Raw genomic sequence first — 22,296 nt, 5'->3', positions numbered from 1 at the left:
TGAGATTTTTAAAATGAAGATTATTAAATTATAATTTCCCCTTTTTTCATTTTTACAATACAAATTTCATTTTGATGATGAAATATAGCATTTGATTATTTTTCCTACCTGTGAATAGTGTTTAAAAATTGTGGCAATTAATCTTCAAGATTAATTGAATTTCATAATGGTGCATTTTCCTCAACATGTGATTGGTGGTCTGCAGTAGTTCCTCTGAAATCTGCATCGGACAACTGAAAGCCACTGAATGTTTCCATCAGAGTAACTGTGGTATTTTTCTGCCTGTCTAAATACCTGTCTTGGTTTAATTCTTGCACTTTTATTTTTGTGCTCGATAATAAACCTAGTTATGATGCAAAACAGGCTTTAGATTGAGACTTATTTTTTGTTTTGTAGAAACAAGAGCCAATTGAGTTAAACAAATCGTTCTAGACCTAAAGCTTTTTACTTAACTGACTGGATTAATTCAGTTGCAGTTGATGAGTCTTGAGTGCCCGCTATGTGGAAGTAGTAGAAACTGTTGTTCCTTGTAAAGGATGGAAAATACATATGGAAAATAACATTTATGTACCCACCCTCCAGTTTGATGACTGTTCACTCATTTGTTTACTCATTCATTCAATAAATATTTATTGAGCACCCAGACTTAGATGCTAATGCAGAAAATAAAGGAAGGTTTTGAGACAGAATATTCCTTAAATCGGTAATAGCACATAGTTGTCTACTGCTAGCTGAGGGAATGTTTCTCCTACTTTAAGAGAAAATAATGAGTAAATGTTCATACTTTTTAAATGCATATTAAGTTATGAATTCCTGGTAGGTTACAGAGAGTATGCCCATCTGATGTCTTTTATCTTCTCTGTAACAGAGATATGGCAGGCTTACTGGAGGACGTATGAAATCAGTGAATTGTAGAGCTTCCTAGGCAAGCATTGTTCAATTTCCAGATAGTTTTAACTGGCCATTTGAGATTTGTCTTCATGAGTTGAAAGTGGAGTTTATACTATGATTTCTCCAGCTGCTCATCTAAGCATGAAGAGGATGAGTGGGTAGGTTCAACATGGCTTGGGTTTACCAAGCAATTCAAACAGAGGGATAGTAGGAGACAGGGGTGCTGGTTGTCTTTGCAAGAGACGGTCATAACGAGGAACCATCCAGTATTAAGTAGACAAAGATTGATGTGGAGTGAGAGGTGAGTTAACTGGGGATGGAACTCTTTGAACAAATGAGCTAGCAGGCTAGTAGGCAGTTGTTGATGAACAGGATGTTTGAAAATTTTTTTAGGGCAGAAGTCAAGACACTTTGTGTGTAAAGGGTCAGAGTAAATATTTTAGACTTTGAGGAACGAGGCAAAATGGAGGGTATTATGAAAGTACAGAACAAGAGAGAAGACAAATTTGCACAAATTTTTGTGTTGATAAAGTTCATAATAGAGTGTAGTTTTCTAGTAACGCAGGTGTGCTGCTGAAGAGAATGGGATGCTTCTTGGAGGAAGGGGGGATAACATTTCATGTGAGATTCAAGATGGGTACGCTTATCAAAATAAATTGCAGATTTTAATCTCTTCAGGCTAATCTACAAGGAAATGGTACACATTTCATCTTTGAAAATGTGTTCACAGTGACAATTACTTGCAAGTATTGATATCACTCTTATCAGCTTTTAAAATTGAGTTTATTCATTGTTTAGAAGGCATTTCAAGAATTCCATTAGATTCTTGTGTTTGCTTTAGACTTTAAGCTTGTATTACTTTGCAGATTAATCACTTAAAATTGATGGTTAGATGGAAACACCTCAGCTGCACATTTAAATGGATTTTGAAGTATGTAAATCCTTTGCCTTTTCATTGGAGTCCAAAATATGCTGCTGGAACTGTAGTTTGAGGTCAGAAAATACATCTGCAAATTTTTGTAGAAATGGAAATTTCCCTTCTGGTTTTCACTTTTGACAGCATGGGAAGGGTGTGGAGCAGCTGAAGGTTATTATGATTCAGACTCTATTCATTGTTTCTTAATGTCCCATTTAAGTGGTCATAGATTATATGAGCTTTTCTTAATAGGAGACCGTTTTATTTCTTTAATATTTTTTGGTATAACTCATGTTTATATCTTTAACATCAAGCATAATTACTGACATAATGTAAACTATATGAAAGGTACTCAGGAAACATTTATTGAATGCATATATCTAATATTTTTCTTTTAAAACAGTGTTGTTTATCCTATTCCTTTTGTTGTAGGTGAAGAGCGATTATATGTTAGAGATAGCTGATCAAGTGGACCAGGAAATTGCTTTGAAGTTGGGTTGTCTAGAAATACGGTAAGATGGTAACTATACATTGAGGCCTTTATTTGTCAATTTTTAAATTATTTTTGAATATTTTGCAGGTATTTTCCTTTTCTTCATAATGATTATCAGTGAAATACTGAATAAAATTTGAGTAAATTATGAACTGTTGGTTTGGTGCAAAGATAATTGCAGTTGTTGCCGTTGATTTTATTTATTATTCAGATGCCACTCCCCCAGTTTTTATCATTTAACAATATAACCTTTCCTTATATATACATATAAATGTATGTCTTCCCTGATTTTAGGCGATCATACTGGGAGATGCGGGGCAATGCCCTAGAAAAGAAGTCTAACTATGAAGTATTAGAGTAAGTATTATACTTATAAGCTATACCTGCAAATATGCGGAACTAAATTAGTTTGTAGTTTATCTTAAAATTAAATACTGATTCTGAAACACTACTATTTCTAAAATTTTATGTCTGGAAGAGGAAAAGAACAGAATCCTTGATGACATTAATTGTGTTAGTAAACATTTAGATTTGTTGATAGATGTCTTAAAGCTAATACTGTATATGGCCTGTTAACGTACACATTTTGTTTGTGTAGAGTTAATCATAGCAAGGTGATATTTTTTCTAATTTATATTGAATTCTACAGCTGCCTATAAATTGCTTATAAATTATTGTTCGTATTCTCTGTATAAGTTACTACAGATTGTTTTTCACAAACAGAGATACGGAAGTTACTCACTGCTCATGTATCAGAAAAATCTAGAATAACTAGAAATTTTTCCAATAATGAAATTAATTTGTGCATTAGAGTGTTATATTAGATTGTATTAAATTAACCCAATGTGGAGTTTACATTGTGGGAGACTAGAAGCCCTATACTTCATCTTTTTCATAATTAATTCAGCAAAAGATAATTGAACATTGAGTCCTTTGTAGCTAAGTGCCGGAGATTCGGAAATAAAACAAAATTTTAACCCCCAGGAAGCATTTCACTAAAAGGAAGACTCTCAGACAAGTAAGCAAAATTATAACATAATGTGCTAGAAATGAAAGTGGAAGTATCAGCTGGGTGTTTGCAGGAGAATGGTGCTTGATGTGTGAGGTGTTTTCACATGGAGATGTTATTTAACCTAAGTCTTAAAGAATGAGTGGTTCACAAAGTGTAGGTATGTGGGGTTTGTTGCATGGGAGCCAGGAAGCCAGTCAAGAGGATAAATCAACGTTTGCAAAGGCATAGAAACATGAACCGTCAGGCAAAGGTTAGGAAACTCTAAGTTGGTTGTGAGTAGATAGAATAGCATTCTTATGAGGGAGATAGGGACGTGTATACAGGGACCAGGTCGTTACCTCTCTAGTACATTCTTTAAAGAGTCTGGACTTAGCCTTTGAGCATCACTGACTCATCATTTCAAGCAGGACAATTATATGATGAGATTCGCAAGTTAGAATTCCGTATTTGTGAGATTAGAATTTTATTAAAGAAGATTAAAGATGGAAGCAGTGAGTCAGGAAGCTGCTGTACCTTTCTTGTCCATGTGAGAATGATGAGGCTGTGAGACAGAAGGAAGCAGTGGCCATGGAGACCTGGGCTAGCAGAGGCAGAGTCTGTGTGACTGGAGCCTGATTATATTTGAATGAAGGACAGGGAGGAACCCAAGGAGTCTCTTGGTTTTCTCTCATGGGCCACTATGGATACCAGTCACAGAAAAGCAGTGTGCTTGAGGAGAAAGAAAACAAGTTACTTGGAGCATGTTGATTTTTAGTTCTGAGGGAACATTCATGTTTTTTAAAATGAAAAAGGAAAGATCACTGTTCGTTTATTTCACTGTTATGAAATCACAAATACCAGCAGCATTAAAAATCATCTCTTATGGTACTCTGTGCTTAGATCTTGGTTTCTAGTACCATTCTTCAGTGGAAGGAACCAGAGCTCCTTGGAAAAATGCAGTTCGAGGGAGAGGAGAAAAAATACAAGGGTGAGCCCTAGAGCTGCTTGTAGTGCCAGAAGGAAGGAAGTACTCAAAAAGCAAAACGTTGGGGCCGTGTCAGAGGATGAAGGAGCCAGTGGAAAAAGTTCCCAGTGACAAAAGCTGGAACAATTTGAGCAACAAATTAAGTTACATAGTATTAGATTATAATCCAAAGTATGAATACCCATGAATCCATAGTAATATAAATACTTGAATCAATAAATATTTAAAGGAGCAGTGACAAATTTCCTCTACAGAAAAATTCCAAAAAATTTATGTAGATTCCCTCTCTCAAAGGAGGTGGGGCATAAAACTCACCTCTAACATATGAGCTACATTTAGTGGCTTGTTTCTAAAGAGTATAATAAGGAAAGGAAGTGTGGGGAAAAAGTAACTTTACAGTGAAGAAACCTGACAGGCATGACCTCAGCCAGATGGTCAAAGTCAGCATAACCAGTGATCAGTAGTGTTGATAGTGTGCAACCATGATGTAATGTGTTGAGAAAGACACTTTACCTCTGTAGCCTTCCTCATAACAAAACCCCATAACCTGAGTCTAATCATGAGAAAAAACATCAAACAAATCCCTCTTTAGGGACATTTTACAAAGTACCTAACCAGTACTCCTCAAAATTGTCAAGGTGATGAAGGAAACAGTGGAAGTCAGAGAAACTCACATATCCAGGAGTTGCCTAAAGAAACATGATGATTACATGTAATGTGGTGTCCTCGATAAGATCTTGGAACAGAAAAAGGATAGGGAAAAAACTGATGAAATCTGACTACAGAGTTTGTTAATCATAATATATTCATACTGGTTTATTATTTGTGACAAATGTACCAAAGTAATGCAAGATATTAATAGTAGGGGGATCTGGGTGTGGACTATACAGGATACTCTCTTTGTAACTCTTTTGTAAATCTAAAACTATTGTAAAATAAAAGGCCTATCTAAAAAGAAAATCCTGATGGGAGAATTAAGCAAGTAGTTAGAGATGATCTAAAAAGGTACAATAGATGGCGAATAGTTATGTGAAGTCAAGAGAAGAGTGCTAGTTCAGTGGCCTGACTGAGTTACATATACAGGGAGAGGACTCCAGGAACACATGTGATCATCTTTCAGGGTCACTGTGGAAGCCTACCCTAGTGTAGTGACTGGGGAAAAAGAATGATGTGATTTGTATTCTGCCTATCTCTATGTGAGGCCAAGACAGGAAAATGAAATAGTAACTGAGAGATAGAGTCTGCGTGAGAACCAGAGGTGTACAAAGGAGTGAAGACAGCCAGACATACTGTCAAAAGGATACAGGAAGAGAGATACTTGAAAGAAATTTCCACGAATAATACATTGACATGTTTTTAATCGCCAAAACAGTTAAAGAAAAGCAGATTATCTGTCAAGGTGAATTTCTGAGTGGTACGTTTGGAGAGAAGAATTTTAAGTTCAAGATCTGTTTGAAATGAAAGTCAAATTTTGCACTGAAGTTGGTGTAAATTGGGCTTATTTCTAGAAATTACAGAACTTCAGATGATCAGAGAAGAGATGAATAGAAGAGGACAAATTAGGGCTTTAACCAGTGCTTTCAAAACGTTACATAGTTTTTGTCAGGGGTCAGTGAAATGGAGAATATGAGAATTGCTATACGTGTCTACGGCCATACCACCCTGAACGTGCCCGATCTCGTCTGATCTCGGAAGCTAAGCAGGGTCGGGCCTGGTTTGTACTTGGATGGGAGAATTGCTATACATAAGTAAGGGCTTGTGATTATTACTGCTTGAAACGGGAGAACTAGACAGCATGAGTTTGTAAATTAGATCCTTCTTAGAGGACTGCATGGAAAGTTGAATGATCTGTTGTTTTGATATGGCTGTTTCATCTTAGTTAATTTATATGTGCGATATTTCAAGTAAGTAAATATGATAGTTAAAGAGGAATCTTGAGTTTCTTGTAGTTCTAGGATATTATTGTGCTTATTTTGCTCTCCCCTCTTTCTAAATTCCTGTGCTTTTGTTCCATGTTAGTGATTCTTTGCAATTATACAACTTGTGTGAATTCAGCACCCTGTCTCCTTATAAGTAGATTAGTTGAGTGACTTCTTAAAGCAGAATATCTGGGTTCAAGTCCTTATTACACCTTGACTATTTTATTTGCCAAGTTTTATTAGTAAGCTCTTGGTGTCTGTTTCCAAACGTGTAAAATGGGGATATTGGTGATACATATATAGGAGCGTCGTAAGGAGTGAGATAATTTGTGTCAAGAGCTTGATACATATTGTACCCAACACTGAATAAATGCGGACTATAATTATGATTATTATCCATGGGAGATACTGATTGTCAGTCAGGATAAAAACCAAACTGTAGAGTTTCTTTAAAGAGCATTAAGAAAAAAAAATGATAGAAAACAATGTTATTGTTCATCTGTTGATTTAATTTTGAGCCCTTTTAAAATGATTTTTAATTTATTTGTTTTCAAAGGTAATAATACATTCTAGTTAGAGAAACATTGAAACTACACTGTCAAATAAGAAAATTTTTTCAACTCCTCTTACTGATAACCATCATCATAGTTTTAGTAAATATCCTTATAGCTCTCTGTTTTAACACTTGTGTGCGCATTCAATGCATAGTTTTAATATAAGTGGAATGATCCTATATGCATCTTGCCTTTTTATTCAACTTTATGTTTAATAGATCTTTCCATGTGACTAAATAGAAATATACATTAGTATATAGTCCACCCATGAGTATACAATACTACATTTAAACAGCCACATAATAGTTGACATTCAGTTCAGGTTAATAACAGTGTAAGGCATGGTGCCATTTTTTGTTCATTTTTGCCTATATGATAGGCAACAGATGATAACTTGCTTTATATTAGTTTGATTACTGGTAATATTAAACCTCTTTGCATATATGGCCATTTTAAAGTTTTTTTGTAAATTAACTGTATTTTAAATAAGCTTTTCTAATATGTTTATTTTTTCTTTATTGATCTTAAGCAGTCTTTGTCACGTTAACACTATCTTGTAATGTTAGTTCTGTATTTTCTTTCCTAGCTCGTCATTTTCTTTCAACTATGTGTATATGGCTCTCATCATACAGAAGTTTGTCTTTCTTTAATGTAGTAAAATGGTATTTTCATTTTGGTTTTTGAGTTTTAAGATCCTGTTTTTACAAAGGCATTCCAGAAGTTAAGATTGTTAAATGTTTGTTTTGAAACTTTTGTGCATTCATTCTGTTTTTATATTTTCAAATGTGTGGTTTTTTAAAATATTTTCTTTTTGAATTAACTTTTGACTTAATGGCATTATGCTCAGATAGCATGGTCTGTGTGGCAAGAGCCTCTCAGCTTTTGTGGAGCTTTCCTTTGTGGACCCTAGAATAAGACCATTTCCCCTAGTGTTTTATCATGGAAAAGTTTCAAAAGTACAAAAAAGTTGAGAGACTTGTTCAGTCAGCATCTATGTGTCTAGCACCAGAATGCTACAGTTATTAACGTTTTGTTGTATTTGCTTTGTGTGATCTGTTGTTATAAATGTTTTAGTGTGACTTAAAAAATGCATTTCCTATTCAAGCTTGTTAACATACCCATCTGTGATAATGACTTTGCCAGTTTCTTCCTATAAGTCTATTTATTTTTCCTTTGTATTTTGAGGCTCTTTTATTTAAACATCCAAACAATATGCGTTTTTGGTAAATTGAATCTTGCATCATTATGTAGTGATCTTCTCTATGCCTGATAATTTTTTGTTGTTGTTGTTCTGAAATCTGTTTTGCCTTCTTTGGTTAGCCTTGACCTGGTTTATACATTACCATTTTTTCACTTTCAACTTTTGTGTGTCCTTATACTTTTTAGGTGTGTCTTTTAAAAATGTCCTAGTGCTGGATTTCTTAAATCCAGTTTGCTAAGTATGTCTTTGAACTGATAGGTTAAGTACATTTGTATTTCTTAGGATGCGTGATATATTGGACTCGCTTTTATTATCTGTTTCCAGTGTCCTAGAAATGAATTGTGTGTGACTGCATGTGCTGTTTATTTCTTTGTTGGTATTCTTAGTCCACATTTTCTTCTGTAATTACTTTGAAATTTATAAACATCTCTACTCTTTCATTAGTTACCCTTACATTTAACCTTCTATATTAACCAACTCCAGATTTTAAACTTATCTAACCCTGTCTTAAAGCAAGGACGTTGAAACACCTTAAGTCTCCCCATCTTCTTCCAACTTACACATCATTTTTTCCTGTTATTTTAGTTGTATCTTTTCAAAATTGAAACTCCAAATATTAGACATCATTATTATTTTATACAGTTATTATTTTTGGCTTTCCCTGCATGTGTATTATTTTATTTCTTAAACATCCTTTATTGGGCCAGGTGCAGTAGCTCATACCTATAATCCCAGCACACTGGGAGGCCAAGGTGGGAAGATGTGTTGACCAGCATGGATAACATAATGTTGCAAGACCTCATCTCTACAAATAATTTTAAAAACTAGCCAGGTGCAGTGGCACGCAGCTGTGGTCCCACCTAGTTGGGAGGCTGAGGCTGGAGGATTGCTTGAGCTCAGGTTGTTGTGGCTGCAGTGAGCTGTGATCATGCCACTGCACTCCAGCCTGGGCAACAGAGCAAGACCTTGATTAAAATAACCATGTTTGTATCTCAGACCACCTTTCTGGTATGCTTTTCCTTTTGTTCCAAATATATTGTTCAGATCATTGGTTTTTTTTTCCTCAACACTGTAAAGATATTCTGTTATGACTAGAAATGTCTGTTGACATTTCTTTGTGGTTGCTTTTTCTTTTAAGGTCCTTTTCCTACTTTTCATCTTTTCTAGTTTTATTCATGTCTTGTGCTTCGATTTCTTTTTATAAATCCAGTTGGAATAAGGCATACTTCTCAATTCTGTAGATTCATGTTTTTCATCTGGAAAAATATATGCCACTGTCTCTTTAATAATCAATAGATGTATTTCTGATCTTTGCTATCTCTTACTTTTTTGTATTTTCTATCTCTGTCTCTCTGGATCCTCTTTTTTGGGGGGGATTTTTCCTTGGATTTGTCGTCTAATTCTTTAATTCTCTTCAGTAGTATCTTTATGCCATACGTTGTTCATTTGTTTATTTCATTCTACCACTTACATTTTTCATTTCTAGACGTTCCATTTCATATGATGTAATCTTCTTCATGCTTGGTAACCTCTGCTATGCGCATCTGTGGTGTTTGCACCATTTATTTCTTCATGTTTTTTATGCATAGCTGTTTTCTGTTCTGTATTCGACAATAACCTTGAGGTACTGGGATGTCTCAATCTGCTGTTACTCTGACTCTCACTCAGGCCACCAAAGTGGCTTGAATCAGAGGCTAGTGGCCCTAGACTGAGCAAGCTGAATTCCAGGGGGCTTAATTTCCACTGTTGCGGCTTCTGACAAGAGCCAGGAAATGATACCACTTCCGACTCCCTCAGGTCCAATCTCAGTGCCCAAGTGCCGGGTTCATCGTCCCCACCTTGCAGGTACCGTCGGTCCAGAAAGCCAAAAAGTTTCCCTTCTGCATGTCGTGCTGTGTGTGTGTGTGTGTGTGTGTGTGTGCGCGCGCGCGTGCGCTGGGGGCATCCTAGAAACCTGCATGTTTATCTCCCTATTGCCTAAACATTCTTCATTGTAGCTGAATCTATCTTTCCAACATCAGTTTCCCTTTTTCTTTTACTTTGAAGTGTTTTTTTGTTTGTTTGTTTGTTTTGTATTTTGACACGGAGTCTCACTCTGTCTTCCAAGCTGGAGTGCAGTAGTGCGATCTCAGCTCACTGCAAGCTCCGCCTTCTGGGTTCATGCCATTCTTCTGCCTCAGCCTCCTGAGTAGCTGGGACTACAGGTGCCCACCTCCATGCCTGGCTAATTTGTTGTATTTTTAGTAAAGACGGGGTTTCACTGTGTTAGCCAGGATGGTCTCGATCTCCTGATCTTGTGATCCGCCCGCCTCAGCCTCCCAAAGTGCTGGGATTACAAGTGTGAGCCACCTCACCCGGCCTAGAAATTTTTAATATGTAGTTTCTGATGATAAAATTCTGTTTTTAAATCTCTCTCTCTTAAAAATTTCACCCTTGTTCTTGAACGGTAGCTTAACGGTTGCTGGTCAAGCAGGCTTCCTACTTTGGCCTCCCAATGTGCTGAGATTATAGGTATGAGCCACCACACCTGGCCCAATAATAGCATACCAGCAAAAACATTAACCTATTTATATTTTATATAATAAAGATACTTAACAACATTGCATTTGGTCCTGTCTTCCATTGCGGCCATTGTAAAGTCTGATGCCAGTGCTTTAGGAGTGACCTGGCTGAGAGGATGTGCAGGGACTTGCATACATACACCATGGCTGTTCTATCACAGGAGCAACTGGGGACCCTAGCGGCCCCCATACCTCAAGGAGAGCATTGGCATTGCTTTTTCCTATTGGTTTTGGCTAGTAACTTGGAGCCATTTAGAAATTTATGTATTTCTTCAGTACAGAAAGGAAGTATACATGAATGCAGAATACTACTTGTTTCTTATTAGTTCTTTTCATGGTTCTCTTTTTCCTTTCTAATAAGAAAACTCATGAAATGTTCCACATAATTTATTAGATTCTGGCAGGAATTTTAAAGTCAAACTCAGTTGTTTACAGCCTAATGCAGAATACCCTTTCAGCTTTACTGTACTTTTTTTTTTTTTTTTTTTGAAACGGAACCTTGCTGTATTGCCCAGACTGGAGTGCAGTGGTGCAACCTCGGCTCGCTGCAACCTCCTCCCAGTTTCACGCGATTCTCCTGCCTTAGCCTCCCAAATAACTGGGATTACAGGTGCCCGCCATCATGCCTGGCTGATTTTTTTTGTATTTTTAGTAGAGACGGGGTTTTACTATGTTGGCCAGGCTGATTTTGAACTCCTGACCTCAAGTGATCAGCCCACCTCGGGCTCCTTAAAGTGCTAGGATTATAGGCGTGAGCCACCACGCCTGACTGCTTTACTGTATTAATAAATAACTTTTTTTGTTTCTGTTTGTTTGTTTTGAGACAGAGTCTCTCGCTCTGTTGCCCAGGCTAGAGTGCAGTGGCATGATCTCAGCTCAGTGCAACCTCCAACTCCCAGGTTCAAGTGATTCTCCTGCCTCAGCCACCCAGGTAGCAGGGATTACAGGTGTGCACCACCATCCCCAGCTAATTTTTGTATTTTTAGTAGAGATAGGCTTTCATCATTTTGGCCAGGCTGGTCTCGAATGCCTGACCTCTAGTGATCCACCCGCGTTGACCTCCCAAAGTGCTGGGATTACAGGTGTGAGTCACCATGCCCAGCCATAAATAACTATTTTGAGTTATACTAGTACTGCTACCGCTAAGGCACAGTTTCTGAGAGTGAGACAAATACTATCTAGAAACTTAAGGGTTTTTTCTTTAAACCAGCTAAAGAGTTCATTAGTCTTTCTTTTTCATGTCTTTCCAATCTAGGAAGAACCAAGGTACCTTTTTTGTAGGCAAAGGAGAAGACAGTGAAGTCCCCCAGCCCCTGTCCCTGGTACGTTACTTCCTGTGGGCTCACACAACAGGGAACAACTGGAGTGTAAAACAGACAAGACTTTTATTTACATCTTTTGTAAATAAGAGGTGAGGAGGAGAGAAAGCAGCTACCTTCTGGTCACAAAAACATCCCCAGCTTCTAAGTAGAGATCCAAAACACTTCTAGTATTAAACGTTGGAATAAATGTAAGCATACATTTTTAAAAGTCTGATTAAAAAGAAGACATAATTATTTACCCAGTTATTCCAGTTCAAGGTCATGGGTGGCTGGACTGTATCCCAGCAGCTCAGGATGCAGGGCAGGAGCCAGCCCTGAACAGGATGCCATTCTTGTCACAGGGAATACTCTCTCCTCCCTCCCTATACTCACTCATCCTAGGACAGTTCAGACACCAGTTCCCCTAACATGCATATCTCTGGGATGTGGGAGGAAACTGGAGTAACCATAGAAACCCCACACAGACACAGGGAGAACATGCACACTCCATATAGTGACCCAGCTGGGAATCGATTTTTTTTTCTCATCTACATTATAATGAAACAACATTAAATAATAGTGACATTATTTATGAACCTGCTGTTTAGTACTTTCCCTTAGAGGAATATAGGAGAAAACATAGTCACATAGCCATACCTTGCTACAGAAGAGACTGGGGAAGGCAGCACTGTACCTGACCAAAAGACAACTTCATCCCCAGGATGAAGGGAAGAATGTCATTAAGAAACAGCAATCTCCGTTGCAGTTAGATAATTTTAGCATTTGTCTATTGTTAAGAGGCTTGAGTATAATTTAGAGGTGAAAGTACCACCATACTATTTCTGAATTAAATATACTCAATTCTGACAGTTTTGGAGAAAGGGTAAGATAGAGTTACTACATGGAAATGCCTGTTTAAGTTATATTTGAGGTTAGTTTTGGCTGCATTTTTGCCTAGGTTTTAAGTATTTGAGGGATTGTGTTCACAAAAATTAAACAAGGTCAACAGACAAGAATCTTCTCAGAAATACCGCCAGAAGAGAAATAAATTTATCTTTGACATAAGAATTTGCTTGTAATAAGGTTAGTTTCTTTTTAATATGTAAAGACAGTTGATTCCCATCGGAGGCTTCTGAAAGCCAGCTGTGTTACGAATTTGTAGATGTGAATACACACGTGCAGGATAAGACCACAGGCTAAGACTAGACGGGCACTGTAGAGGATTCATCTCAGTGAGTGGGGAATGCTGATGGCAGTCAGCTGGTGCAGGTGGGGAGGGGCCCTCCTACACAGCCTCTTTTCCTGAACGATTCTGGGTGGCCACTATGGTGTGAAAGGAGGAATACGAGGAGGTGCACAGTCATCATGCAGGGATGTGGGAGGGCAGAGCTCTCTAGGGATTTTCCAAAAATGCTAAATGGCAACAGGAATCAGTGGAGTAATGAACGAGATTTTGAGGTTTAGCAAAAGAGAACGAAGACCACATCAGTCAGCAGTGTTCTAAATCTTTCACTTAAAGGATAGAGGTCAGTTAAACATGAAGAGAGTTCTGGTTAAAATTGGCCACAAAAACCTTAAATCTCGATGGCTAAGTGTATTGGTTTTAAACTCTTATAGTACCTTTCACACTGTGTGGTAGTTAGTTGTTTATGTAATTATCTCACTTAAGAAAAGGAAACATATTAGTGATTTTTCTACCCCATGATCTGTTATGGTGCCTAGTATGTCATACAGTCTCCGTGAGGAAGTAAACGAATACAGCCTCTCTAGTCTTTGTAGCTTCAAATCTAAATGATTTGAATCTTAGTGAATAGATCATAGAAACTGTTTTTGTTAGTTCTGAGAGAGAAGTAGGAAAGGTAATATTTAGAAGCCCTCTGCTATGTATATACAGGCAATCCCAACGAAAGGCTTCTTGTTTAACGTACAGCTGTCTACTATAAGATCTGCTGCCTTCTGCATTGTCATGGTAGAGCTCTCTCCTCACCCCTCTATACCTCCTTTCCCCAGTCTTTCTGAGCAAGGCAGGAACCTTGTGTGGTTGTGCCTGTGGTAGCTCTGCACCTATCCCCAGTGCTCATGCATTTCACCCGTCTCTGCCCTAGCTGAGGAGCCTTTGGGCCCACAGCAGCAAGCCCTAGAGAGTGAGGGTGCCCGAAGTCCTAGATTCATTGCTCTGTCCCAGCCCCACCCATTGCAGCTTTCTGCAACAATGGAACTGTTCTGTGGCTGCCCCACTGAGTTCGGTGGCCTCTGGCCCCATGGGACTGCTCATCACTTGAAATGTGCTGAGCATTGCAGTTGGGAACATAATTTTTAATTTAATTCAACTAATTTAAGTATAAATAGCTACATATCACTAGTGGTTGCATATTGGACAACACAGTTCTAACCTAATGTTAGTGTCTTGTCATCTGTGTATGGGTTCAAGAGTTTTCTCTGAACTGATGTGGGAATCTAATAAACTGATGCTTGGGTTTGGGAACTGGGGTTTGGCAATATTCTAAAAGCTTCATGTGAGCTAGTTTTTTATTACATGAGTTTAAATGCATTTAGGACGTATCCTTTGACAGTTAATATAGTCAGGAATTATTATATGATAAAGGTTAGTAATTATATTTTGTTTATGATGTATAAGTTGTATTTGTTGTTTTATTCACATACAGGACAGTTGTACAGAGTTTGGGCTCAAAGAAGGTTTTTATGCCACTTGAGGCAAAACTACTGCTTATTAGAGTGCACGTTGTAAACCGGTCCCAGACACACACATCGTGGAGAGAGGCGACCTCGTATTAAAAATGGGACAGCCTACAGGTCCCTGCTTGGTTTCCTAAGGCTTTAAATTTAGATATCTATAATAGGCTTTCCCTAAAATCTTTGAACATAGTGCGTTAGGTGTGCTCAGAGTCCTCTATCACAAAACCTGAAGTAGTTTGACTTCTAGATTAAATTAAAATGCGTTAAAGGCAGTGTTGCAGACTTTTTACCATGACCTTGTGTGCTTGAGCCTCATTTTTATTATCTCAACTGCCAGGTGTCAATAAAGTTCTAACATATGGACAAATGTTACAAATTCGTTATTACTCAAAATAAGTTTAAGAAAATCTATACTGTATATATGCTAATTATTGACCTTCAGGTGTTTTTTTTTAAATGGAGTTGTCTTCACCTTTGAAGTAAAAGCAATACCTAGTATTCGTCTTTATTTTCAAAAAATATATGCTTCCTTTCATTTTTCTTGAATCATACAACCCTTTTTGGTTTATCTTTAATTTTCTTATTTGTGACAGCAATGAATATGGTAAGTTTTTTATTTCTGCCTGGCTCTGAGAAAAATAGATGTGTAACTGGGTTGACTAATAGCAGTTGACAGCCACACAGTCGGGGAGAGGATATTCCCTGCCTTGGTCTTTCCCTCAACCAAATACTGACATGGCCAGTTGCCTTCTTGAAATCCCTACTAGAAGGGCATGTATGTACACCTCGCCCAGCCTCACATGTCTAAAATAGAACTGTTGATGCCCACCCACCTTCCCGTTCTCGGTGCATAGCTTCAGCATTCCCTCACACCTCATGTCCAGTCACTCATCCCTGTTGCCTCTGTCCACAGTAGCCCCTGAATCTCATGACTTCTCACGACCTCTACTGTCCACCAACAAACCTCAGGTCAGGCCATGCCTCCTTCTGCATTAAACAGTGAGGCACACAGGGCATGTAGACCAGAAGCTGTCCAGACAGCAGTGCTTTCTAAGGCATTCTTCTATGGCAGAACAGAAACTACCCCCTTCACGTTCCAGGAACTTCATAAACAGTTTACTTAAACCTCAGCACCACTGCGTGGTAGTAGTTCACATCCCAACTTTACAAGTAACCGGAGGCTCACAGGTGTTAACAGCAAGTCCATCCTATGGCAGAGCCAGGATTCAAAGTAAGAACTCTCTGAGGCTGGGCGCAGTAGCTCATGCCTGTAATCCCAGTGCTTTAGGAGGCTGAAGCAGGCAGATCACTTGAGGTCAGAAGTTTGAGACCAGCCTGGCCAACATGGTGAGACCCTGTATCTACTAAAATTACAAGAAATAGCCGGGTGTGGTAGTGCAGGCCTGTAATCCCAGCTACTTGGGAGACTGAGGCACAAGAATTGCTCGAAGCCTGGGAGGCAGAGGTTGCAGTGAGCTGAGATTAGACCACTGCACTCTAGCCTGGGTGACAAAGCAATCCTCGGTTAAAAAAAAAAAAAAAAAAAAAAAACCTCTTTGATATGAAAATCAGTGCTTGCTGTTATGGAATAGTGGCTTGAAAATGTAGATAGAGGCAGAAATGATCAAGAATACCGCCTTGTAGATTCCAGAGTGTGTCTTTTGTGTACTAATTTTGCTACTTCCCAGTAATGATTGGCATCAAAATCCTTAAAATGCAAAGACGCTGTGTTTTTAGGAGGCAAAATGAAAAGGAAGAACTTGTGTGGATACTTTTCCCCCTTCATATCCAACTGTCAAAATAGATAATGATGGTTCTGTAAAGGTAAGGAAGGGAAGTTACAAACAAAAGTGGCTAGAGACAGAAATGTAAATCAGTAGTTGTATGAATTAACTGATGGGTAGAACCAGAAAGTAGTATATCATAGAAGCTGAGATAATTTTAGGATGTAATGAACATAGTAATAGCAGAATAAGAAAGAATGAGAACTGAGACCAGTTTTGGATTTAGCAGAGGAGGAATTCATTGGTTTAGGTACTACTAGCAGTCAGATTATAGAACAAGGGATTTAAAATGTTTGAATTATAGTATCATGACATGATGTCTATAGGTTTGTTTATAACGCCAGCCAACTTACAGTTATGGATGAAGAAGTCATCCCTGTTTCTTGGTACTTTATATTCAGTTTGTTATATGTTATATATTATGTGATTCTGAAAAGAAACCTGTATTTCCCTTCTCTCCTTGATCCTTTTATGTGTCTCCTGACATTCCTTAATGTCGTCAGAGGCATTATTTCGTATTACTAGCACACGAGTGACACCTAGTGGCCAAAACATCTGAGTAAGTTAGTAACCAAAGTACTAGGAAAAGAATCAGCTGTTCTTTCTAACCTATTTTCTTGGCCAGAGCGTTGCGGTTCTTGATGATAATTTAATTTTGTTGCCTGACTTAAAGAACATTGCTGTGATTTCCATAAATTAACCTTTTTTACCTAGGGCAAATCACGTAAATTTATCTTTTTTTTTTTCTCCCCCTAATGTGAAACTGAGATAAGCGAATGAGTCCCTTGATCAAAAAAGTCTATTTTTAAAAATAGTCAACTTTTAGGATAAACCTAAGGGATTTATTTCTGTAACTTGTAAGGTATATCCTGAATCATTTACTAATCAGGCTAGCTATTTTCTCTACAAATACAGTATTACCCAGTTGGAACTGATGTTTATAACCTTCAAGCAATATCTGAAAAAGGACAGTTTTTTAAATGCATTATGATTTACAAAGAGGGAATATTTTAGAAGAGTTTTCAATAATAAGGGTAAAAGGAAAAACCAAAAGGATTTCTATTTAAATCAACTTGTATTTGTGTTTTCTGTACATATCTAGAAAATGATTTGTCCCATGCTTCCTGTGAATATACTGGTAAATTAAAGCATTATTATACTTGTTTCCTTCCTAAATAATATATGGAACGTTAAATAATTTACAGTGCTTTTATGTTCTTGCAAGTTTGTCATTATATTAATTGATTTGGTGGTGTTATTTGTTAATACACTTCTTTTTATATTTCAGAAAAGATGTTGGTTTAAAGCGATTTTTTCCTAAGAGTTTACTGGATTCTGTCAAGGTAATTAGAGTCTCCTTTATCATAATAAAATAACAAAATTGTGCCAAGACCTTCTCCACAGTGATAAATTGCTTTTGGGAAAGTAAAGTGTAGTTTCCTTCCTTCCATGTAAAATATATGATTTAAAAAACTGACATTTATTCTAGTCACATAGGTTTTTAGTATAGCTTTCTCCCATAAAACGTGGTTTTACTTCTTAATTGTATTTGATACTCTGCTAAGCATAAAACTAAAAAAGTTACGTGCACAGTTATTCCTGTCATCTAGGTCTCTATAGGTTCAAATATTTTGACATGCAGAAGAAAATGAGCAATATGTAAAGTAATTGTGATGGTGGAATCATTAGTATTGTGTGTATGTGTGTGTGTGTGTATGTGCACGCACATGCGTGCGTGTTAGTGCATTTTGAAGGTGTGTCTTTTGTTTTAACTCTTTGGATGCTTCCCCATATTAGTAGCTTTGGCAGAGCCTCAGTTCTTGTCCTTCCCATATCCAGCGTGCAGAGCACCTTGGAGTGAGGTGGGAGGACTCTGAACTGTGATTTCCCCAGCTAATCCAGAGCACACATCAAGATTTTCAAGCGCAGCGGGGGACACAAACTTTAGGGTTAAGACAGAGTCTGGCTTAGATGAGCTCTGCCGTTTTCTAGCCTCAGGGTCTGGGGTCTGGTTTCTTATTTCTATAGTGAAGAAAATAGTATTTTGTAGGGTTGATGTGAATATTTAACAGATTAGTAAATATATTACTTAACCACAGTACCTGTCACATAGCAACAGTGGATGTTACTGCTCTTACTTTTTATTATTTCAGAGATCATATTCTGCATGCCATCAGCTGAAGCCCAAGCAGGAGAAGACATACGTTATGAGAAAATGTAGCTAACTTTGGATAAATTGCTTCATTTTTTGGTATTTCAGTATACACATCTGTAAAATGGGGATAAAATCCATTTCTAACACATGAGATTAATATGAGGATTAAATCTTAGACCAAAAGAGAGAACTGTCAATGTCATGTTGATTATCATTGGGTCAGAGTGTTGGTATAATTTATCAGATGCAATCTGTGACAAAAGCTCTGTATTCAGATATCTGGGTCTTGCTCTCTGTCAAACCCATCCAGAATAGGACTGTAAGGATTAGTCACTGGTTCCCTGACTCCAGAAAGTAACAGTATCCCTTCCTTTCTCACATAGCTTCTTGATAATCTCATAGGAAAAAACATAAAAGTGTTGACTTTAAAATACAAAGCATTCTACAAATGCAATAAGACATGCATTTAAGAATAGTACAGGAAAAATATACTCTTTATATCAGGTTCTTTTTCTAGTGATGCTACTCAACTTTTCCAGTGTTCCTTCAAGTTTCCTGATCTATTAGTGAAATACTACAGTGAGTTGTTAGGGAACAGACCTCACTCAATTTAGTGTGGTTGAGGCTAGGACTACAGATCTGGACACTGTCCCAGTCTACAGATAGCCCGCAGCCCATTGGCATGAGTGGGTTGCGTCAGATTTCAAAGAGAACAAAGAGTTTTAAATGAAGTTTGGCTCAGTGGAAGGGGAATGAGAGAGAATGACAGAATTATGTCCTTTGGGAGAGTTACTAGGTGTGGGTGGCCCATACTCTTGGAGTTGGGAGAATGGGAGATTCAGTTTGACCTGGAATGTTTTTGGTGTGGGAGCCAAGAAGGCATGAGAAGACCCGTAAGTGGAAGGGATGCTGCTGTGCATAAACCTGCTGGGTGTTGCAGTGAGGAGGATAGTGGAGACATTCAAACAAGTGTAAGCTACAGTCTTAGTGAATTTACATTGTTATTGGATAGAAGAGTACCCTACCCAAAGTGCTATTGATGGTTATATCACATTAGTAGTATTGGTCAGTGGTTTTCAGTTACGAAGCACTGGGTGGCGTCAGAATTATTGCAAGGTCTCCTTAAATCTGTATGTGTGTAAACAATTAGGAAAAGTTTGACTGTTGTCATTTAGGAGTCCAGTACATTCTCGATTTTTAAAGGATCCCCATGCTCAAAACAGGGAACCACAGGTACAGGTCACAGGTGACCGGTGCCATGGTGTGAGTGTAGCCAGAGTGAGACAGATGCCCAGAGAGGTTCGGTAGAGGACTGGCCCTGTCTCCTCCATGACGACTCCTTCCGAACCTCTGCTTCAGTGTTCCCTCTCCTGCTCTTTTCATGGTAAATACTCTCTTCTATCTTGGGACCCTGTTTAGTTTAGTATCTTAACTTTTAATTCTACTTTTCTCTCTCCTTTTTTTTTTTTTGGAGACAGGAGTGCAATGGTGCGATCTCAACTCGCTGCAACCTCCTCTTCCCGGGTTCAAGCAATTCTCCTGCCTCAGTCTCCCAAGCAGCTGGGACTACAGGTGTCCGCCACCATGCCTGGCTAATTTTTGTGTTTTTAGTAGAGGTGGTTGGGCTGGTCTCGAACACCTGACCTCAAGTGATCCACCCACCTCGGCCTCCCAAACTGCTGGGATTACAGGCGTGAGCCACCGTGCCTGGCCTCAATTTTTAATTATATCGTTTGTTACTTGATTGTATTTTATCTGCCTTCCTCCACTCTATTTTAAGATTCTTGAGGGCAAAAACAATATCTGTTGCCATCTCCACTCTACACCCTTTGTTTGACATAGTGTCTGGCATGTAGTAACATTTGGTAAATCCTGCTTAATGAATGAATAACAGCAATATGATGAGTAAAATCAGGGGAGACACTTTCTGGACACTGAGTACAATGTGAACAAAAGGCGTGAAGACAGGATTAAGACTCTGTAGAAGATAGTAGAATTGAAAAGCTAGAAAGTTTCTTTCCTTGGGTATGCCTTCTCTACTGCTCTCCATCCCCACCCTCCTAAAGAAAACGCCTCCTCTGCAGGGGATTTGTGCAGGTATCTTAGAATATGTTTCCAGGCTATCCTTTAGGCTTCCGTTGCCCTGGCCTTTGCTGCTGACTCCCAAGTGCTTTTTTTTTCTGCCATCTTGAGCTGTGTCTAGCTATCAGGTGACTCCTGGTAGCCAGAGAGGGCTCACTTCCTAGAAACAGTGAGCCCTGATAGCCAGAGAGGGCTAACACCCTAGAAAGAGTGAGCCCTCTCTGTTTCCAGGCTCTCTAGGAAACAGAGGTCAGACAGGACGGGGTTTTGGCTGAGTAGAGTCAATATGTGATGATTGTGGGCTGTCACTTGATGTGGGTTTAAATGCTCAGATAGGAGTTGAGGGGGATTGGGGACTCACTGCAGGGTGTGTGGAGTGTGCAGTATGATCTCTTTTTGGATTTTAGAATATAAAACCGACAGCAACATGGAGCCCAAATTGAAAGCAAAAAGACCAGAACTGGAAAGAGTTGAGAGGTGATTAAGGAAGATGAGAAGTGCAGTGATCAGGGCCTGGATGGAATGGCTTCTGTAAGAATGGGAGGGAAGGATGACTAGGGGCACTTGAGAAAACTTTTTTTTTTTTTTTAAAGAGACGGGGTCTCACTCCATTGCCCAGGCTGGAGTGCAATGGCACGATCTTGGCTCGCTGCAGTCTCAGCCACTCAGGTTCAAGCAATTCTCCTGCCTCAGCCACCTGAGTAGCTGGGATTACAGGCATGGATTACCATGCCCAGCTAATTTTTTTTTTTTTTTTTTCTGTAGAAACATGGTTTTACCATGTTGCCCTGGCTAGTCTCGAAGTCCTGAGCTTAAGCCACCCATCTCCACCTCCCAGAGTGCTGGGACTGCAGATGTGAGCCATCACACCCAGGCCAGAAAAAGAACAGATGTGCTTTTTGAGCAATTCAATTGTTGCTGATTTTGATGTAAATAGAATTAATTTTTAGCTACTGTTAGCTATGGATTTATCAGATTCATGGAGTGGCTCATAAATAAGGTTCTTAGAACTGGTTTCTCACATGCCCTTTTTAATAAGGGAATCAGTGTAATTTTGTGTACCCAAAAATGTGTATTTGGCTTAGAAATTCATATCCTTAGCCCAAGATTTTTTTCACATTTGACATAAATTCTTTGAACATTGTACTGATTGCCATGAAACTTCTATGGAATATGGTACCAATATATGCCCATGGGGGTAACAACTATAATACAAATTAGATGGTGTCTAGATAGTTCCTTCTTCAAAGCTACTGCCAGTGAAACTTCAGCTAACTAGAAATTCACACCAGTTTCATGTTTCTTCTGAAATAGCTCTATAGAATGGCTAGGTCAGTTAACATTGGCTTTTCCATACACAGGCTACATTTGTTTCTCCGGTAATTATTTTGTTTTACCTGCTTTTTTCCCCTTTCTATTTATATTTGTAGAGGATTATTTATAATAACATTCACATTGAATTGTTGAAAGATTGCTTTATTATCTTTAGTGAAACTTGGATTAGCTGTGTTTTATGCCAAAAATGGAATCTGGGATATATGTGCCTCAATTACTAAGAATAATTTGCAAGTATTTTAATTTCTATCTCATTGATGTTAGTAGTTTTAAAGACACATTTGAAAAATCACCGTACCAGTAAAACTGTCAAACCCAAATTAAGGGACATTCTACAGAATTCTGATGATTACTCTTGAAAAATATCAATGTCATGAAAGATAAGACCCAGAAGCTGTAACAGCTGGAGGAGGCTGAGGAGACAAGATATG

The 22,296-nt window shown here is 38.3% G+C and overlaps 1 protein-coding gene across 1 annotated transcript in view; it reads left to right on the top strand.

The window, feature by feature from the left end:
- The window catches only part of PTK2 (protein tyrosine kinase 2), a 342,995-nt gene that overhangs the window by 116,896 nt on the left and 203,803 nt on the right, over positions 1–22,296 (top strand). The window contains exons 7-9 of the mRNA XM_011990150.1: positions 2,240–2,319; positions 2,595–2,657; positions 17,582–17,636. Coding sequence (XP_011845540.1) covers positions 2,240–2,319; positions 2,595–2,657; positions 17,582–17,636 — 198 coding nt within the window. The remainder of the gene's footprint in view (positions 1–2,239; positions 2,320–2,594; positions 2,658–17,581; positions 17,637–22,296) is intronic.

The sequence above is a fragment of the Mandrillus leucophaeus genome, unplaced genomic scaffold (assembly GCF_000951045.1).
Source record: "Mandrillus leucophaeus isolate KB7577 unplaced genomic scaffold, Mleu.le_1.0 Scaffold371, whole genome shotgun sequence".
Taxonomy (NCBI): domain Eukaryota; kingdom Metazoa; phylum Chordata; class Mammalia; order Primates; family Cercopithecidae; genus Mandrillus; species Mandrillus leucophaeus.
Note: the sequence above shows the minus strand (reverse complement) of the source record. Positions and strands in the feature narration are given on the sequence as shown.